Here is a 21381-nt window from a genome sequence, read left to right as displayed (position 1 = left end):
AACCAGGATCTCTGGAAGCCAGGAAGAACTAGAGAGGCCCCTGGGGCCTATCTCACAATGAGCTACAAGCTCTGGGCAGTCAGCACCCCAGCACCCTGCGGGAGAGGGCGCAGCCCGGATCTGCTTCGGACCTCCCCTCTGCCCTGGGGCCTGGGAGCAGAAGGTGAGGCCCAGGGCTCTTCCCTGCCATGGACAAGCGGGCTGGCGTGGGCCTGGGGAAGGCTTTGTCTTCTGTGGTTCTGTAAGTCCTGCCAAGTCCAGTCCTTTAGATCTGGAGGGTGGAAGGACACATTCCTTTGGAACCTGGTAAGGTACCGGCACCTGGTTTGCTCAGGGAAATGGGGGAGAGGAATTCGTTCTTACCATTTCCCACCCCCCTTAGGTTGTTTGGTGTTTACCCATAGGTGCCATCTTTGATTTGCCAAAGCATATGTATATATATATGTGTATGTGTGTATGTATATATATATATACACACATATACATACATACATATATATATATATATATATATATATGCAATACTTGGCAGAATAGACGAAAATCAGAAAATTATCCCAAAGTGAGATGTTCCCCCAAAAAAGGCTCCTTTTCTGTTGTCATTTCTTGGCTAGGCACAATCCGTGGTCTGTGCCGGTGCCCACGCCGCCGCGGGGAGAGTCAGGAGCCACGGGTTGCTCAGCAGAGGTGGCCCAGCGCCACCCTCGCCACGCCCATCCCCAAAAGATTGTCTCTACAAGGTCAAAGTCAAGGTCACCTGCTCCAAAAAGCCGGAAGCAGCACAAGCCACAGCTTACAATGCCAAGGGAATTTCATCTGCATCAATAATTAATAATAATAATATTTAGAAATTTGTTTTTCTTTTCCCTCAAGGTGTTAAGAGTCTTCAGGTTTTCTGTATCAGCAGCTTCCCTCTGTACTGGAGAAGGTATGTCTCTGTAGATATAGATAGTTAGATATATAAATATATATATATATATGTATATATGCCAAACTGCCTTACAAGGTTGTTGGTGGTTTTTTTTCCTTCTTTTTTTGTTTTGTTTTCCTTTGTCAGTGTTGTATGTGTAGCAGGCACTTGAGTTTATATGAAGATGGTCTTCGGTGAGGATGGGAAGAGAGGAGTTGGGGGATGTTGGTGGTCGGGAGGACGTGAGGCGGGAAGAGAGGAGGCAACAAAGTGAGGGAGTCTTGATTCCCCCGGCCGCCACTAGCCGAGAATGTCCAGGTAGATCGGGGTGGCCTTGCCCAGGGCGTGGAGGATTTTGTAGATTTCCTTAATATTCAGTCGCTGGTGGGGTTCTCTCTGCCAGCACCCCAGCATGACGTCATACACCTCTTTGGGGCAGACCCGAGGCCTCTCCAGGACCCGGCCTTGGGTGATACATTCAATGACCTGAAAAAAAGGAGAACAAGGACGTTGAATCCACAGCCGGCCTCGGCTGCTCAGCAGAAGGCCGCAAGTCCACTGATGAGCTCTAATGAAGGCTAGGAGCCGCTGGTGCCCGGCCTCAGGTTACTTTTAACTTCACTCTAACCCTATTACTGTATACCTTGAAACTAGTTAAGTCTGTAGTGTGGTTTCCAGATTGGCTGTGGAGATGTCTAAAAAAAATTAAGAGGGCACAGAATAATCTAGTTCAATAGCTTGCGTTTTGAGCAAGAGAAGAGGTGCACGTGCGTGCACACGCGCGCGCGCGCACACACACACACACACACACACACACACACACACAGAGTCTCTGTCTTCTGATGCCTTTGTCCCTGCACTAGACCTGACCTAGAATGGCCCATCAAGCTACCCTGTCTCAACCCACTAGACTCATTCCTTTGCTGGCCTGGTAGATCTCCAACTATCAGTATCTGAGCCCCATTTCTACCTTTATTACCTTTTACCTGCACGGAAAAAGGAGCCATTCAAACTGCAGTAGCAGCTACTAACCTAAGATCAAAGGCACTCAAAAAGCATCTCTTCTAATGTGGCACCAACCGGGCTGTCGACACCATGGGGAAACCCATTAGCGGTGACCGCCGGGGCTCACCTGCTAGGTGAGTGGAGCAGAGGGGTTGGCTGGGGGCTGGAATCCGGCCTTGGAGGTCAGAGGCTTGGAGGTCAGACAGGCTCAAAAGAGACTGTGTGTGCCCCATCAGCTCCTCCGAGGGGGCTCAGGTGTCCTGGATGAGCGTTTGGCTGCCACCAGTAACACTCCCCGTGGGGGGCTCTCTTCCTTCCCTGGGCTGCGTTCAGGTGCAGGTTTGTGTGCATATTATGCAGGCAATACACCCATGTACCAGTGTGCCTCTGTGTGTGTGTGTGTGTGTGTGTGTGTGTGTGTGTGTCCCACAGTAAAAAAGAAAAAAGAAAAAGAAAAAAGAATTGAAACACCATGATAAGTGGGTGCACTCCTTATTGGAAACTGATATTCCAAGTGTTTCACTCTACTTTGGGAAATGCACTTGGGCCTGAGTAGTTGTGGAATGGGAAGGTATATCAGACATAAAGAACTGCCTTCTTTTCCATCTCTGATATTCGCTTAAGTGGTCAGGATGCAAGGAACATAACTTCCGAGAGAAAGACACTTTCTTGACTATTGAAATGAGATTTCAGTTCTAAAAGGCCCTAGTGTTTACAGTTTTCTAGGGAAAAAAAACAAGCAAACACAAGACTATGAAAAGACAAACAGTTTTCTACAGGTCAGCCAGTGTGGGAAGCTGAACTGCCCAGAATCCCCAGGGCAATGCAGGCATGCTCAGCCCATAACTGAGAAGCCTCTGAGACGCCCCTCACCTCTGGGGTCCTAAGCAGGCAGCCCCTCATGGTTCTGAATGGTCTTAGCAGGTGCTTTGTGACAATTACTAGGTTACTCAAGCATTTGGGGGAAGTACCTGGTGCTGTTAGCTGTTATCAAACATTAATTTAATAACATTGTTGTTGTAGGTTAAAAGTGTACAATCACAGCATGTAGTTCTCACTGTGCTTACAATTACCTTTTATTCCCATCAGCCTACATTTTGCTATCGATAGCACCAAGTGACCTTCTTCATTTTTTTTATCCAGTTAACCCAGGACCTTCTGTGCTGAAAAATCTTTGGCAGCCCAGATTATTTGGGCCCTCTAAGTAGTATTTCTATAAGATGGCACATTGATTAACAAACAAAAAAACCTACTAATTGTTCTTTGTCATCATGTTCCAGTCTTGTGGTACCTGGGAGTGTTTTTTGTTTTGGGTTTTTTTTTTTTTTTTTGGTGGTAATGGGGCTTGATCTCTGGGTCTGGGCGCTGTCCCTGCACTCTTCAGCTCAAGACGAGCGCTCTACCGCTTGAGCCACAGTGCCACTTCCAGTTTTCTGAGTGGTTCATTGGAGATAAGGGTCTCACAGACTGTTCTGCCCGGGTTGGCTTTGAACCGCGATCCTCAGATCTCAGCCTCCTGAGTACCTAGGATGACAGGCGTGAGCCACCAGCACGGGGCTCCTGGGTGGTTTTTAAGTGTAGCTGAACGTTCAGAACTGTAGATGTCTGATGCTGTGCTCTTTTTGACACACTACACCACCGGTCCTACTGGTACCATCTATTTTTCCCCATTAAGAAACCTTCTCTTCTCCATGAGAACACATTCCCTCCTGCCTGACGGTTCCTATGGCCTGGCCTGGCCTGCAGCTTATCTTATCATATCATTGATGTATCCCCCGCCTCAAGGCTCCCCCCGCCGCCCTGGCTCCTTTTGTACCTCTGTGTTGGAGAGCTGGAACCAGGGCTGCTTCCCGTAGGTGAAGATCTCCCAGAGGATGACCCCGAAGCTCCACACGTCGCTCTCCGTGGTGAACTTCCGGTACATGATGCTCTCGGGGGGCATCCAGCGGATGGGGAGCATGGTGTGTCCCCCCACCTGCAGGGAGGGCCGAGACAGAAGAGCACGGAGCGGTGACCGGCCGGCCGGAACCAGTCACACCTGCCTGCGCTCTCCAGACCCCACCCCCTCTCCCACGCACCACATTCTGAGGTCTCCATGGCTTAACGTAGCTTGGGATTAGACCCTGACAGTGGACACGGAGGGGGTGGGGTGGGGGGAAACCTCGTGGAAATGGTTAGGCTCCCGAACACCACGGGGAGGGGAGGGGGGGGGAAGGATGACAGGGGGAGCTGAAGCCAGGCAGAAGGGTTTAGAATCCAGCACTATGGTGAAGTCCTCCAGAGAGACAGTCCATGGTGGGGGACGGGGGGAAGATCGGCATCCGTGAGTAAGGACCCTCAGGCGGTGGAGCATCCACGGATGTCACCAGACACCCTCGGGCCAGGTGGAGAGGGAGGGCTGACCGCCGCACGGACAGCTGAGCGGTAGAATTGGGGCTCGCGCTTCCCTGGGGACAATCTCACATCTCTCCCCACCGTGTAGGACCCGGTATTGCAGATGAAACGAGAGAGGAGAGACAAAGACATGGTAGCATCTACCCTAAGAAGACAGAAGGTGGCTCGTGTTCACTCGTGTTCTCGGGAAGATCTTGAGGGTCAGTAAGGAGACAGCCCACGGGGGACACCAGTGACGTGTGGGCTTGCCTACGCATCAGGCGAGGTGAAGATAATACTCAGGGCCACCTTTCCAGAAATCCTCATTGCCAGGCAGGCTAGACAGGGAGGACATGGAAAGAAATCCACAGCATGTTTTCCAACTGGGGAGCAAATCGCGTCCCCCCTTCAGAGACAAGAGCAGTTGCTCTGCCCGGGGAATGTGTTGGTAGAAGAGCACTTAGCACTGCTAAGAGGAGTCTTCCACAAAGATCATGTGGCACACCGCAGACACGGAATTCTCCTTCCCATAGAGAACCGCGTGGAAGAATAACAAACACAAATGCTGTGGGATGGGCAAGCTCAGTGCTAAAGATGGAAGTCCCGGGGGGTGCCCTAGAAAACTAATGGATAATCCTGGTTTGCCGAAAAATGGTTTGCTAGCTGGAATTTGGTCATTGTATAGCTCTGTCCGGGGTATGGAAACAACTGGAGGTATCATTTGCTCTCAGAGAAGCAACAGTTCAGAAATCCCACTACGGGCAGCCTTTCATAAAATCGAAGGTCCTAAACTGATAGAGGGTGCATTCTAGAAAAACTAAGGGTAGGGGGGGAAATCCAAGCTATCCAATGACTTGGAATATAAGCAACAATACAGAGCCAATAAGCTATAAAAGTCAATTTAAGCCTAAATAATGGTCCCTAGTTTAGTTGCAAAAGGTAATTTAATACTATGTATTTTACTTCCTGTCAAACTGACGTGTTCACCCTGGGATGCAGTTTCCAGATCATCTCAAGCAGAAGTGCTTGAGTAGATACAGACAGAAGTACTTAAAAGCCTGGTGACACCTTTACCCCTTTACGGATACTGATCAGCTGCTGAGGGTAAGTTTAAATGTAAATATGCCTGCTCAGATTTTTAATGTGGCTTCTAAAAAATCATAGAAATAACATCTATATCTTCTTAACCAATTTTAGGAAAAGTAAAGCAAAAATCTGTAGCTAATTGACCCAAAAGACTACAGATAAAGGGAAATAGAGTCAGGAATAGAAAGCACAGACTAGAAATAACGTTTACAAGGAATCGCTACAGACAACATAGGGAAAAAAAATAACAAAAGAAAAACAAGATGTGTTTTCTGTATGTATTAACTAAACTAAAACGGAAATTAACAAGACCAGGGAAACCTTTTAACAGGTTATCTCCAGGTAATTCCTATTCATTGAAACCTATGAGATATATACTAAGTTGTTTTTAGGGGGAAAAATCATTTGATCGTTCACATTTAAAATAGCTAAAATGTAACTAAGTTTCAAGGACAAAACTAGTAAAACCAAAAGACAAATTAAGAAAGCAAAAAGAAATAATACAGATGCTGATTTTGCCTTTAAAAAAATAGCAAAACAAAGAGACAAAAGAACCAAAAGTAAGCTTGACCCGCACAAGTAATTGCTATTCTTTGAAAATGCAGCAAGGTTAGAAATAGATGCAGAAGAGCCAAACGTAACATGCTGAGGGTAATATAACAATAAGTTGAAAAGATGCCATCGTTGAGTCACTAGTAAATTTGAATACAGAGTTGAGGAAAGTAGAAAACTAGAACTAAGATGACTGATAGTAAGAAATCTATACATTAAAAGTACAAAGTCTAGATTGTGTCATAAGTGAGGTCTATCTAGTAACATTTTCTATCCTATTTACATTTTTCCAAATCTAAAAGAGAGACTTTCACAAGCCCATCTTACCCAAATTTAACCGACAGCCTGAGATAGATGAATACCAATAAAGGTATTTTAAACTATGTGTGAAATTGTCTCTTCTGAAAATAGAGCCTCTGAATAGTGTAGCATCAATTCAACAACGTATCACCAGAGTCCCATAATAAGGTTTATAACAGAAATGCACAAAGGTATCAACCTGAGGATAGCTCCTGTTTCATCTACTATTAACAGGTAAAAGAAAACCATTCTTCTAAAAAGATTCTCAAAGTTTCCAAGACACTTTTCTGATTAAAAGTCCTAATCTATTTAATTTAACCTGAAAGTTCAATCTACCATAATCAAAATGAGAAGCACCAATGGAATGGTGTATGAAAACTGATGAGGTGAATCTGAAATTCACCGAGAGTTGCAAATACTTGATCGGAGGTACTGGGAATCAAACAACAGATGGAAATCTGCTCTGTTGCAGAGTGAAACATTTTGTCAGGTTACCTAATGAACACTCTGTTTTGGCATAGGGATAGACAGATTTGTTACTGGGATGATCTAGAGAGCCTGAAACACAGCCACATATAAATATTGGAATTTAATATATGGAATGAAGAGTTAGTAATTAAAGTGTTGGGACAATGAACTATTCATTAAAAAAATACACTTAGATACCTACCTCACACCATATACAAAAATCATTTCCAGATGGATTAAAGAGCTAAACATAAAAAAACAAAACAATAATAATATTAGAAGAAAACTTAACAAAGGTATTCGCATCAACCTCGGGAGCAGGGAATCATCCTACACAACACATTGGCAAAAAGCTATAAAAGATAAGATGTACAGACACAGCCGATGGAATTAAATGCACTTGCAAGGCGAAAGACAAAACCATCACAGTTAAAAGACAGTGACAAACATCGGCAGTAGAGGGAACAGACAAGGACTTAAAAACCCACATGACACGGAGGACTCCTTCGTTAGTCAGAAAAAGCCACGTGACAGAGAGACGGGTAGAGAGCGGATGACACACAGCGGGACTGCACGCTGCTACACGCGTATGGAGAGGCGGCAGACGTAATGCTGGATGTGATGTGAGGAGACATATCCGGAGGACCAGAGCCGATGATGAGGGTTGGGGGTGAGAGGGGGGGTCCTCTTTTCTCTGGGGAAGCCTTGGTGGAATGTACCCATGTTAAGAGATGGCAAATATCTTTGAACCCAGCAATTTCAGTCAGTCTTTTAAGAAAGTATTTGTTCATGAAAAAAAAAAAACCATTTGGTTGAAGATTTTTATTTCACTGGGTTTTTTGTTTGTTTGTTTGGTGGGGTGGGATGGGGTGGTCCTAGGGCTTGAATTCAGGGCCTGGGCGTTGTCCTTGAGCTTTTGAACTCAAGGCTAGGGCTCTATCACGTGAGCCACAGCACTACTACCAGCTTTTTGGGTGGTTAATTGGAGAGAAGTCTCATGGAAGTTCCTGCCTGGGCTGATTTTGAATCACGATCTTCAGATCTCAGCCTCCTGAGTCGCTAGGCTAGCAGGTGCAAGCCACCGGTGCCTGCTTATTTCATTGTTTTTTGAGAACAAAAATGTTCCTCACTGAAGGTACCTGAAATGGTTTAGAAAAGAAAAGAAAAGCAATGTGGTCCAACTACGGATGGTGATGGGTCACTATGTCCCAAAGAGTCATTGAGGGATTCACGTTCGCATTTTCATTCACGTAACTGGAAAGGAACGCACGCACCTGCACAAACACACGGGGTACTATCGACTCTGAAAAGTGCAGAAAGAAAAGTCCAGAAAGTGACCTAGCCAGCATGGCCTCCTAGGGATGAAAACGAGCATTTGTAACCACAGAGAGGAAAGCAAAAACAAAAACAAAACCCGATTTCTATTGCATTCACGTCTGTGCCTTGTGAGATGTCCTGGGAGGTCCTGTGTCCCCGTCTGAAAACTCAGAGACAGAGAAGGAAAACCTCACAGACGGACAAACAGAAACCAGGGACCTCATTTAAGTTCCGGGCGCAAAGACAGGGTTTTTCTTAGAAAGAGCGAGGGAGAGGGAAAGAGGGGTTATGTTTGTGATGCACCCGGGTAGATGGTTCTGTGGTGTCTGACTTCTGAACTTCACGTGGAGTAGAAGCCATTTCTTCTCTCCCGAGGAATCCTTTTAAATAATGCCACCTGCATGTGGTTACCGGTCGCGTCGACGGCTTTTGCTTGCCATCCAGGAGATGAAACCTCCAAGTTACAAAAGGAGACATTGTTTGGACGTTTTCAAGAAAAAATAAATTTTTGCAAAGACTGTGTTGTCCTCTACAAAGAACCTCTGATGAGCACCAAACCTAACGGGGCTAGCTGGAGGACTAGAAGCTACTTCGCCCTCCCCTGGCAGTACCCAGCTCAGAACGCAGGGCATTAGGCCACGTGCACAGCCATCGTGACTTCAGTTATTTTGTTTTTCCTAGATAGAGCTTCGTGCTTCTTGCCCAGAGCCAACCTCAGCGCACAATCCCCCTATCCGTGCTTCCCAGGTAACAGGGATTACAGACGTATGCCCCTCAATAGGCCCAGCCTACCTTTTGTCCATTAATAGAAGCAATGACTTCATATTGTTCTGTAATGAATTCGGATAAGAGGCCAATAAGTGACTCCAGGCAGGTCACTCAACAAGAACTCGGAGGCTCCAGTCGCATTTCAATAACCTAACTCTCCTCCTCGTCTATCCGTGTGTCACACATAAAACTTCTAGGCTCTGGCACCCATAAAAATGGAAATGAGGGTAGAATTGATCCGGAATTGCCCTTGCTTGAACAATAAACAAGTTAATGAGTGAATACAAGGAGTCGCGGGGCTGTAGAAGAGATGCACCCCCCCGCCCCACGGATCATCTGCCTTACATCTTCCACCTGCACCGGATGGTATGGTGGACAGACATCATTTTTGATCAGAAGCCTGTTTCAGTGTAGTGCCGATCATGGTAATGATAGTCCGTCCCCCACACCCTTACCATTTGGAAACGTATGGTCACCAGACATTAAAAATTAAATTTAAATCTTCATACATATTTTTGTCGCCATGAATTATGAGGGAATGGCCGATAAAAGGCCTTCGGGCATAAAAATAAATTACATAAAGATAAAATTCAGAGGGGTAACGGGAACGAACATATAAATTCAAGCAGAGGAAGGGGCCGGGTAGAGCAGGCTGTTTGAGAAATCGTTCATGTGTTTAATAGATGATGTACCGAATCGCTCTGGTATTTGAAGTTCATTAGATGCATTAAAGGAATGATAGATTTTTTTTTAATGTCAATGTTTACAATATCCTGGATATGGCAGCACTTGGCAACTACTTTAAAACCTGCTGGAGATTTGGGGGTGGTACCTCGTCACGTTCGAGGGGCATGCGTGCTTCCTCAAAGTTCTTTGGGGGCTGTAAAAGCTGCAAGCGGCAGACCTACGGACTCCAGGTCTGAGTGTCCCAGTGCTGTGGGGGGGAGGGGGACCCTACCCCACCAGCCTCAGCCATCCCTCCCCTGGAGAAGGGGAGGGGACGGGAAAGGTGGGTGCTGGGACTCCGGTTCTCCCTGGAGACAGGGGCTCAGTACTGCTCCTCCCCCAAAATCCTATTAGCCCACCCACAGCTGCCTCTCTCCCCACCCCCAAAGCCAGCCTCTCCTGAACATCTCAGCTGAGTTCTAGAAAGTTCTCGGGACTCCCTGTCTAACGACAGACACCGGGAAGCAAAAGGCTGCCTCCCACGCGCCCGTGGAGGTTCTAACACACCTCTCCTCTCACCCGGCCCAGAAGACGCAGCAGAGACACAGGCAGCCATGTTCCACACAGACAAGGCTCAGACACCGCCAAGGGGAGCTAGAAACCATCCTGGCCGCACAGTATTCCCGGAACCAAGGGAAGGATCCGAGTTCCCTCCGAGATCACCCATCCGCAGGATGGAGTTGAAGAGAAAGCAACAGCCATGCCCACAACAAAAATCTTCAAGGCCTGGTAACGGCCTAATCAAAGGACTGTCGTCAGCTGCCACACCTAGCGTGGCGGGTGGGGGAGGGGGGCTGGTGTCATGGATGACATGACCTTGGACATGACCCACATCCCACTTGCCCAGAGCTGGCAGATCTCACACAGGGGCGCCGTGCGGCGGCGGCGGCGTGGATCAGGTGCGAGTGACGGGGCGTCCCCACCTCAACACAGAGCCACAGGCCGCCGCAGATTCTAGTGATTTCAAGCGTGCGCTCCTGGGGACCGTGGCCGTGACACACGAGGCCTGCCTGGCAAGGCTCCGCTGGCCTGGGCCTGGTAGAAAGTCTCCTGGGTATTTCTGGGAAGAAATCACCTAGACAGAGCCAGGAAGGCCGGAAGTCCTCCTCCGACGTGTCCCGCGCAAGCTTGGGAGCTTCGCCCACGACTCCAGAGTGTTCCAGAGTTGGCCAACACTGCCTTCCTAGAATGAGCCCCTCTCCCCAGCCTCCCTCTCCCCAGCCTCCCTCTCCCCAGCCTCCCTCTCTCCCTGCCCTCCCTCTCTCCCCAGCCTCCCCCTCCCCAGCCTCCCTCTTTCCCCAGCCTCCCTCTCCCCAGCCTCCCTCTCTCCCCAGCCTCCCTCTCCCCATCCTCCCTCTCCCCCGGCCCTTCCTCTCCGACTGCTGGTTCTTTCACCCTTTCCACCTACGTGGGAAACTTCAGCGCCTCCCTGACTCCGTCCTCCATTCCGCCCTGGTTGCTCTCTGGATTTCTGGTTCGTCTTTGAAGGACTATTTCCCCCTCTCTGTTCCCTCCTTTGAAACTCCGTCCAGTTCCCCAAACCCAGGATCCTCAGAATCCAAGCTTTAACACGAAAGCCAGGAGCCCGTGGGGCTGGAAGAGCCTTGGGAATGATCTCCCCCATCGACAGAAGAAATCGCGGCTGGAACGGAGTCAGTGAGCTGCCCAAAGTCACTAGAAATAGTAAATACCGCAGAGCTGAGCACGCGGGCTCCTCATAGTGGGCGGGTGGGTGCCTGGGGGTGGGGGTGAGGGCTTATTTGATTTAGGTCTACGATACACGTACGCCAGGATGAAGACACCTGGTCCCCGGGGCGGGCAAACTCGGCCCTGAGAGATTACGACTTTCTCCACAGTGACATCAGACTTCTGCTCCATCAAGTCAGAACTGCTCCCTTCCTTTGTGCTGCCCCCCTCCCCTTCCCAGAAACACGAAGCAGACCATCAGCCAGCTTCACGGGGACACAAATGGAAGCTTCCAGTCCCAGGTCGCAGAGAAAGACTGGCTCTAGCATTGGTGCCTTGGAACAGGGCTCTGTGACAGCTTACGCACAGAGCAGTGAGCTCTGGGCAGGCTCCCAGAGGGAGGGGCTGTCTCCTCTGAGCCTCCAGCCCCAGGATCAGGAAAGGCCCCTGGAGTCTTCCCAAACGACGAGGAGTTAAGATCCAAGATGTTGAGCAGAATGAGCCTGGAGGATCAATGAACTCATTGTAATTCTCCCCAACTCTCTCACCTAGAGCAGCGCCGGCCGGCCGAGAGCCAGCCTCTCAGATGGAAGCTGCAGACATACACTCTCCATGACTTCTCTTGTTTTCCCCCCTTCCCAGATCCTGAGCAACGCCGGCTTCCGATCACAGACCTCATGATTCTCTGCTGCCTTCAAGCAATATATAAACACACATTTGTGTATTTATTTATACAGCAGACATTGCAAGTCCAGAGATGTGCACGGAAACATCACCTGACCTTTATTTTCCTTTCCAAATGCCTCGATTTTAGCCTGCACTAAAAATCTTCCCATTGGAGACAAACTTTAGAGAGGCTGGAAGCATTCAGTTCGCCAAGCAAACGATTCTGGAGGTCTCCACCCAGCTCAGAGTCACAGCTCATGCCAGATTCAACCCTACCAGCCAGCCTTCAAGGGCTCACTGTAATAAATGCATAAAAAGAAGCAGAATAAATCTTCCTCATGACCCTAGATTTTATTATTATCATTATTATTATTATTCATAGTTCAAGTGCTAACAGTGAGGTTCCAGTTTATATTCAGAATGAATTAGCAAAAAAAAAAAAAAAAAAACATCTCTTTAAACAAGATTGACTTGGCTAAATATTTAGCTTCCCACTCCCCCTTCCCAAATCTAAGAACTATGATAACTGGTATTAAAAGTACAAGTATAGCCAGGCATGGTGGTTCACACCTGTAATCCTAGCTACTCAGGAGGTTGAGATCTGAGGATCACAATTCAAAGCCAGCTCACGCAAGAAAGTCCAGGAGACTCTTACCTCCAATTGACCACCCAGAGAAGCTGGAAATGGAACTGTGTGGCTCACATAAGTGGTAGAGAGCTAGCCTTGAGCACAAAAGCTCTGGGACAGCACCTAGGCCCTGACTTCAAGCCCCAGGACTGGCACCAAAGAGAAGAAACGGTGAACAAAGGGTGACAAACGCAGCAGTGGTACTTACTAGACACTGTTTCCAAAATGAACTCTACAACTTGTGGGCGGGAGAGAAATACTGGGAGAGAGCAAAGGAAGCGGTGTCCAAAAGGAAATGTACTCATGACCTGACTTACGAAACGGTCACCCCTCTGTACATCACCTTAACAATAACAATTTTAAAGATATTTAATTAGGAAAAAAAAAAAAAGCTCAAGTACAGGTTGAGGAAACAGAAGCCAGAAAGGAAGAAGAGAGGAAATATACCTAAAACGTGCAAATGTGCCAAGCTAAGCAACCTCAACACTACCCAGCTCCCTGCCTTCCCCTTGTCCGTGTGAGGTGCTCCAAGGTTCCCAGACAATCTGAGCAGCAAACCCTCACAAGATGGCGGCGGCGTCTGCAGTTCCTGGCTGAGAAGTCGGGTTGGGGATGAACGGCTCCGGGCAGCGGTTGAAGGGAAGGCTCGAGCTGGAGGTCTTTTCTGGTTTTGTTTTTAAGTCGTGACTAGTAGCTAGGGGTGAAATGAAGCGACTTCCAAATCGCTCCAAATTAATGTTTCCAGCTGGAGGGGATTCTTCCCCCACTTTTGTTTTATGAACTGCCAACTGAGACACAGGAGGGAAGGAGAGTGGAAAGATGGGGGGGGCACTGCACGCTTTAATTACTTCAGTGAACAACACCTAGCAACACAGAAGGTGCCAACCACGCGCCACCCCGAGGTAGAGGCGAGTGGGAAGGATCTCAGGAGAGGGTGGCTGTCTCTGCTGCCACCTCCCGAGCTGACTGACGTCTCTGCCCGAGAGGCTCGGAGGGGAGCCAACCAACGGATGAACGAATGAATGAATGAACGGACAGACTAAGATGTTTCACACGCCAGAGCTTCCTTAAGAACTGAATGCACCTCTTCACCCAACAGAGAGCAGGTGTTCCTTTGAGTCATGAAACCAGCCCTCTCCTAGGGAAGCAAGGATGCTTGGGGCCTGGGAAGAGGGACTTTGCTTGCAGGAACACACGTGAAGAGGGCTCCGGTGAGCCAGCACCCCTGGGTGGGAGGAAGGAGGGCCTTCAGTGTTCTGGAAGACCCCGGATGAAGGGAAGATGTAGAATCACGTTGAGCTGGGAGCAGGTCAGCTGAACTCTTGTCAGTTCTGCCAGGACCTAGCCTGGGGTTCTGGCAGCCCGCCTTTCCCTTTCCACTTCATGTTCTCCAGGATGACCCGTGGGACAGGATCCCTCTGCGCTCATGAGGTTCTCCCAAAGCCTGGTTTTCTTACTTAGAGCTCCCGACCAACGCTTATCTCAAAGCCCTCCCTCAATGAACCGCTGACGTGGGAGAGGTGTGTGTGTGCAGGAGTGTGTGTGTGTGAATTGTGTGTGAGTGTGTGAGAGTGTGGGCCTTCCATCACCGCCGCCTGCCTCATCCCTGGACTCCTGGCCTTGGTGTGTAAACTCCGTGGGCTGCGCAGAAGGGCTGCCCTCTCTGACCTTCCAGAATCATCTAGTTCCAAGACGCGAGGCTTCAGTGAAGCCGAGACTGGATGACCCCCGGACGCCCCTCCCGGCCCAGGGAGAAGGTTGGAATTCTGGGTCCTGCTCAGGCCCACACAGGCCCGCGGCTCCACACCTGCATCCCTGGGCGTCTCTCCATGGAAATGCGTGGGCCAAAGGCAGCCGCAGAAGAAACATGGGGCGGGGGTGGGGGGGAAACGTCCACGGAGGGGGAGCAGAGCAGCAGCTGCGCGCCGCCGCGCCCCCTCCCCTCCCCCACAGCCCTGCCTCTTGGCTGCTTCTTCAAGGTCGGAAGGGGCGGAGGGGAAGAGTGCTCCAAGGATGCCCAAAGGAGAAAGTCTCAAATGCTAAGCCAGTGCTCACAGCTGGATGGTTTGCAGTGAGTCCTCCTCCTCCCTCCCCCCCATTTCTATCCTGGTATACACATTCAGTGTTTGCAAAAGCCCTTATCTCCTTGTATCTAACTAAGCCTCTCTCTGTCATCACCCAGGTAAAAAGAGCATTCAGGTTTGTACCCTTGTCTCTGCAAGCCGGAATTCTTAATAGCAGTCATCCAAGGGGCTGTGCTAAGCTGCGTTAACGTCCACATAGTTAAAATACTTCCTCATTCAATCCTTCCCCCTATGCACTGGCTTTAGAAATGATCATTATCTACTGAGGAGGGAAGGGAGGAGAGAGGAAGGGAGGAGGGGAGGAGGGGAAGGAAAAGGGATGAAGTATGTGATTCAAAAAAGACTGAACTAAGCCGGATCTAAGGCTCCTATTTCAACCGTCTTGTTCCAAGATCAATATCCTTCTGCCCTACCCCGTTGAAATCCTTGTTGGTTTCCAAGTTGAAGGAAGATTCATTAGTAAAGAAGGAAAAAAAGAATGTTTTAAGGCATGTGAATCGACGGGTTGGGGTGGTAGGTTGGGGAAAATTCTATTTAAAAAAAAAAGCACTCATAAAAGCTGAAGGGGGGAAATCTTCATTCAGAAATATCTAAAGGCAGCCCAGAGAGAATGATAAAGACAGGCATTCATATGCAGGCCCTGTTCCTCCTAGGCCGAAAAGAAAAGTCAGCCAGCTCTGGGGGTTTCTTCCTCAGTCTCCCTGGGAGCTCTTCTCTACGCAAAGCCCAGCCTGACATGACTTCTTAGAGCCTAGCCAGGCCCCCGAGGACGGGTCTGAGTTCAAGTCTTCTCTGCTAAGCCTCTAGAAGCCCAGGGAATTCACAGTGGATGGCAACGTACTGCCTTGATTGGTCAGACTTCTATTTCCCATTATTGTCTCTTCTGTTTAATATCCTTGTCTCTGACAAAAATAAACGGGGGGGAAGGAAGAGGGGGAGATAGATGAAGGAATGATAGGAGGAAGTCTAAATGGAAATGAGAAGGAAGGAGAGAGGAAAGGAGGCAAATGACCCCCAAGCCGCTGGTCTTCGAACAAATCCCAACACCAGAAACAAGTCTTAAACCTGGATTTTGGTTGCTGGGAACACACCCCATTGCTTTTCATGCTCGAGGTAGACGGGGTTAAGTTCCCCATCACGTATAGCTAAAAAGAATTCTGGTAAAAAAAAAAAAAAAAACCCTGGGAAATTCCACTTTTAAGTCCTAGAACTGAAAAGGTCTTATTTTTAGAAACAAACCCCAGTAAATCAGAGCGGTTGCGGCCAACGCCAACGTGCGCAGCAAAGACAGAGCTGTGTGTGAGCCTCTCTCCCGTGCAGGGCACGCCACAGCACGGTACCCGGAGGCCAGGCCTTCCTCCGCCATAACGCATAAATCTGAACCGAGAGTTCTGCCCCTGATCGGAGGGGGGAGGGGACTTCGTCAGCCACATGCATTCCCCCACCCCTTCCCCATCATCTTCTCGCAACTCCTACGCCCTGACGTGAACTTGAAGACCTGAGCTCTACTTCATTCCAGGAAACTCCGGTCACCCTGTGCAGGGGGCCTGCCCTGCTCGTGGCTCTGAGGTCTTCTGTCCATTCTACGTAGGTTCAGAGTGCAAAGGGCACTAGCAGTCCAGAGACTCACTGAGCGTTTGGTGGGCAGCGTTCTTCTCTTGGGTAACTCTCCAGGTGAGAACACGGGACCAGCCCCGGGAATGCCCCCCCAACTTCCCGGGATGACCCTGAAACCATGAAGACCTGAGATGCTGTACAAATTAGGAGGGATCTTGTATTCAGCCCAATTGACCTCCCCCCCAGTGATTCAGAGATATTTGAATCGCAGGATTTGGGGTAGCGACAAAATGGCGGAAGATGAATAATGATTTGCTCTTTAGCCCTTGAGTAACAAAGCGAGGGGGAATGGAACTAGCCAGGAGCAGTAGAGAACCAGAATGCCATTGGGTAGCAACAACCTGGTCAGTGAGAAGAGCACACAGGGGGACCCTTGGGGGCCCAGCACTTATTCCTGTGACACAGGTGGTGTGCAGCTGAAGACCAGCACAGCGAGGGACGAGGGGTGAACTGTGCTTATAGAGCACTTATGGCAGATCTAAGAGAGACATGGCCTCAATGGGCCGTGAGATCCTGGGAAGTTAAGTTCTAGAAGTGAAGATCCTCCCTTAAGAACACGAAGAGAGGCTGTGCGCATCTGTAACCTAGCCACTCGCTCAGGAGGCTGAAATCCTGAGGATCATACTTCAGAGCCAGCTGAGGCAGAAGAGTACGCAAGGTTCTACCTGTAAAATAACCAGCAGAAAAGCAGGACTGGAGGCATGGCTCAAGTGGTAGAGCACTAGCCGAGCAACTGCAAGGCCCCGGGTTCAAACTCTGGCACTGGCAAAATGACAAAAGAAAGAAAGACAAGAAGGAAGGGAAGGAAGGAGGTGGGGTGGGGAGGAGTTTGCTGACATTCCAAAATAATTCTCTCTTGTAGCAAGTCTACCTTGTGCCTGTACATGTTATTTTATTTTTTGCAGGTAATCTCGGGAGCCCACCTTTTATATAAAGCAAGCTACTGCCTTGCCTTTTCCTGTGAAGTACATGACAGCATCACAAGTAAATACGAGATTGCACAGTGAAGGATGAAGATTGCTGTGAAGGATGACCGTACTCTCTGGGCCAGAGCCCTCTTGCTTCTTGCTAACAGCCACCCAAGATGGCATGCGCTCTGTGGATTCCATTCGCAAGGGTAGATGGGGTTTGGAACGTCTCAGACCCAGCCCTGCACTCACCTCCGGCTGCATGCATGCTCCCCGTCCCTTTGCCCCACACAGAATCCATGCACCTGCCAACCGGCTGACGTGCATGAACCCCAGGAGCCCTGGGCCCTGAAGTTCAGCTTCCAGCCCTGCATCCAATGGGCGCCACCACCAAAAAGCTCACTGGCATACCTCCACGTCCCACGCCAACCCCGTTCCAGAGACAACACCACACTGAGAAGCAGCGGACATAGCTCTGCCTTCATGCACCATCAGCCAAGAGCCACCCCAATACACACAACGCGCAGGCCCGGCCCCTAGACAGCACCTGGGAGCCGCACCGGGAGTCCCTCCTCTCCCATTGCCCAGCTTCCTGTCAAGGAAGATCTGTGGGTGGATGCCGACACTAACTGCTGAGGGGCAAGGCTTCACGCCTGGGCCAGCCTGGGTTTAAACCCAGGCTTTGCAACACTTGGTCGTTTTGTGTTTAGATGTCAGCGTTGGGATCCCATTTCATAGGAAGCACAGCACGCTCTTGGTGGGAGCGGTGTAGATTAAATAAATATTGCAGGCGCTGGTGGCTCGCGCCTATAATCCCAGTTACTCAGGAGGCTGAGATCTGAGGATTGTGGCTCAATGTTAGCCCAGGCAGGAAAGTCTGGGAGACTCTTATCTCCAATAAACTACCCAAAGAAAGGCAGAAGTGGAGCCGTGGTTCACGTAGTAGAGCGCTAGCCTAGAGCAAAAGAAAAAAAAAAAGCTTCAGGGACAATGCCCGGGCCCTGAGTTCAAGCTCCAGGATGGGTACAAAAGAATAGTCATAGATAAATAAAAATAAAGTTATTCAAAGTGCCCCTATTCGATGGAGCATGCCCAGGCCACCAGATGGAAGAAGGATCTTAAGCAGTTCAGTTGATGGGACCTCCCTATCTAAAACTGTGCCCATGTGTCCACACGCGTGCATGTGCACACACACACACCTGTGCGCACACACCACCACTCGGACCACCAACCACGTCTCTTTCTCCTCCCTTTCGTTCTTCTAAGGACCTGTCTTTCACTAATCTACTCTACATTTTAATCTTATCTTCTCTTTTTCCCCATTGGAGGTGAGATTTTTATGGTCTGTGTCACTGTTGTATTCCTTGCACTTAGAATAATTCAGGATCTACAAAACATCACTGTGTGTCCTAATTTACCCAGGAAAGTCTAAATTTATGTCCATGGTCCCTATTTAATTATTAACAGCTTCTCTTTTCTCTCTAGAATTGCCCACCTTGAGACAATCAACTAGACACAATCATTTTTTTTCAATCCGCTGAATGGAATTCATAAATGTGATCAATTTGGTACTTTAATAAAAATCTGTCCAGTCCTGAAACTAAGAGTTTGACTCTGACATGATTGGAATACACATGGTAGTTTGGAGGCAGGAGAGGACACGTGGGCCTGGTAACAGTTCTGCTCACAGAATCTTCACAGGCTGCCCACATGCGGACATGGGCTAGCGACGTCAGCACTGAACTCCCCTACACTTAAAGCCGGGTATGGAAGCTCATGCTTGTAACCTTAGAGAATGGGAGGCTGAGATTGGCAGGGCCACAGTTCATAAGCCAGTCTAGGAGGACAAAAACAAAAATCTTTGTAAGATCCCAGCTTATCCAATAAAATACTGAACACGGTCATGTCTGCCGGTCATCTCTGGAATGAGAAGACCGCAGTCCGGGCAAGCCCTGGCCAAAACAGAAAAGAAGAAGAAAAAAAGAAAGACAACTACAAAACCCTGTTTAGAAAAATAACTAAAGCAAAAAGGGCTAAAGCTAGAGAGTCTGCCTAGCAGGTAGAGGTCCTGAATTCAAGCCCCAGGCCACCAAAAAAAAGAAGAAAGAAAGAAAAAAGAAAACTCCTGAACTTGAATGTATTGGTATTGGTAGCATTGGTATTGGTATTGGTATTGGTAGTATTGGTATCAGTTCCTCTGTTAGATGAACTATCCATCTGTTAGAACCAGGACAGCCTCAGCTTAGTTTCCCCTTAACCAAACCCGGGGCCGGGGCGGGAGTGGATGCAGAGCTGTGTGCCTCCAGGAGACCGTGCCCACAGCCCACCTTGCGTGTTGGGGACCGGAGCCTTTCTCTTCCACGTGGACCCGGCCACGGTGCACCATCGGCCTTTGGAAACAGCCCCTGGCTGGCGGGGAGACCTCTCCAGACGACAGGCCAGCTCTGTGCTGGATATTTAAAGGTTCCATGATTGAACTGAGCACTGAGCAGATCTGGGTTGTTTTTTTTTTAATTTGTTTTGCTTTTTTCCAAGTGAATCCTTTCCGGAAGAGAAGGCAAAGGCCCCGGCTAAAAATGTGGAAGGAAATCATGCAATCCCTCCCACAATGGGGGCAAAGGGGTGGGGGTGGGGCCGGATACATGGGCTGTCCACCCCCCCACCCCGTGCCTGCCAGGAATTATCACCAATTTATAGTGGGGGGGGGGAGATGCTCCCTGCAAATATACATGGCGGACAAAGTCACGAAGTTCTGTAATGACAATCCCAGACAACACCCCAAGCCTCCTCTGACGTCAAGCGGACCCCTCCCGCCTTTCAGACCCTGTTGCTTATGGGTCTAAGGTATTACCATCCTTAAGGGGAATCTCTGGTGCAGCACAGACAGACACACGCCTCTCGCAATGCAAGAAAGCAGCCAAGAACGCCACCCATGCACAGCCTCTGGCCTCGGCCACACCATGCCGGCTCCCGCAGGAGACATCCCGTCCGCTCCATGGAGGTGGAAATGGTGCATGCACGCACACACACACCTCTGGAGGGGAGGCAGGGAAGGAGAGGCCCGGAGGCCCTTCCCTGGCCCAGGGAAGTCCCTCTCCAAAGCCCGCAAGCGGTCAGTGGGTGGAATGGACCGGCCCTGCCCAGCCCCCTTGGCCCCAGAAATGAAATCCAGACTTACTGTGCAAGCTGCCGGCGCTGCTAGCCTCTGCCTCTGCCAGGACATGCTGAATGGGGCCCTCTGGCCTGGCCCTTCCTGACCATGAGCGAGGCAGAGAGCAGGGAGGAGAGAGAGAAGAGAACAGGGATGAAGGGAGAGGAAGGAAGCTGGGAGAGGAGAAAGGGGGGAGGCCGAGGGAACTGGGTGGGTGGTTAGGGGAGCAGGTGTCTCTGGCTGACCGCAAGGTCCAGCAGTGAGGACTCAGGAGTCCCCTAAGATCACGCTCAACCCAACACACACCACACAGACACACGGGACCCCTGGTCCCCGGCACCCAGCTGTCCGTCATCCCGGGAAGGCTACCGAAAGAAAGCCAGCAGGCCTTCCTCCAAGGGCCCCTGGTTCTCCAGGCGGGAGGGGGCCGCTCAAGAAGGAAGTGGGTTTTATCTTGAATCCTCAACCCCAGTGGTCAAAGGCACCAAGTGTTCTGTGTCCGTCACCTGAAGTCACCGCTGCTTCCTGGGGAAGGGGAGGTGCTTCCCAGAGTTCCTTTCTTGGTTCTCCAAGTTGGAAATCTGTCGGGCTGGGTGGACACCTTCTGCTCCACCTTCCCCCTCCTCCTCCTCTCCATCACTGGCAGGATTCCCCTTCTCCACCCCCACCCTGGAGAGACCTACTGCCTAGAACATTCTCTGGAGAAGTCAGAGGCTCGCAGTCACTTCTCTGGCCATTTCTAAGTGGGTCCCAAGCCAAGAGCCAGGCCCTGGCCCTCTGGCAGCCCTGGAACCAGCTGAGAGGCCCGGGTGGGCCCCGGGGAGTGGGGGAGTGGGGGGGGGGGAAGTCCCATGTGCAAGTGCTGAGAGGAAAGTACCCACGAGACCATGGAGGAGGCCGAGGTTTCTGGTGACTGAGATAGATGGGCAGAATAAAGAACAAAGAGGAGGAGAGAGGAAAGACAGGCAGGAAGTGGCATGGAAGGTGCTCTGGGCTGAACTGCAGGCATCAAGATGCAGCCATGGTGAACGAATCTCCAGCAAGACACCTCTCCATCTCCCATGAGCCCTCTGGGGTTGACTTAGTGATGAAACAATCAAAGAGAGGGGAATAAGAAGAAAGAAGAAGAGGAGGAG

At 49.8% G+C, this 21381-nt stretch overlaps 1 protein-coding gene across 3 annotated transcripts in view; it reads right to left on the bottom strand.

Moving 5' to 3' along the window:
- Positions 1 to 1053: 1053 nt before the first annotated feature.
- Ntrk3 (neurotrophic tyrosine kinase, receptor, type 3) overlaps positions 1054 to 21381 on the bottom strand; it is a 228257-nt gene continuing 207929 nt past the window's right edge. For 2 of the 3 annotated variants that reach the window (XM_013011981.1, XM_013011982.1), the window contains 2 exons: positions 3732 to 3890; positions 1054 to 1396 (listed from right to left, as the gene is read on the bottom strand). In XM_013011981.1, the coding sequence (XP_012867435.1) occupies positions 1211 to 1396; positions 3732 to 3890 (345 nt within the window). In that variant the 3' untranslated portion in view covers positions 1054 to 1210. Of the gene's footprint in view, positions 1397 to 3731; positions 3891 to 6896; positions 6939 to 21381 lie in introns of all 3 variants that reach the window. The other variant, XM_013011980.1, reaches the window with a different exon arrangement.

This window comes from Dipodomys ordii, unplaced genomic scaffold (assembly GCF_000151885.1).
Source record: "Dipodomys ordii isolate 6190 unplaced genomic scaffold, Dord_2.0 Scaffold15, whole genome shotgun sequence".
NCBI lineage: Eukaryota > Metazoa > Chordata > Mammalia > Rodentia > Heteromyidae > Dipodomys > Dipodomys ordii.
The sequence above is the reverse complement of the archived record's forward strand: the minus strand, read 5'-3'. Positions and strand labels throughout refer to the sequence as shown.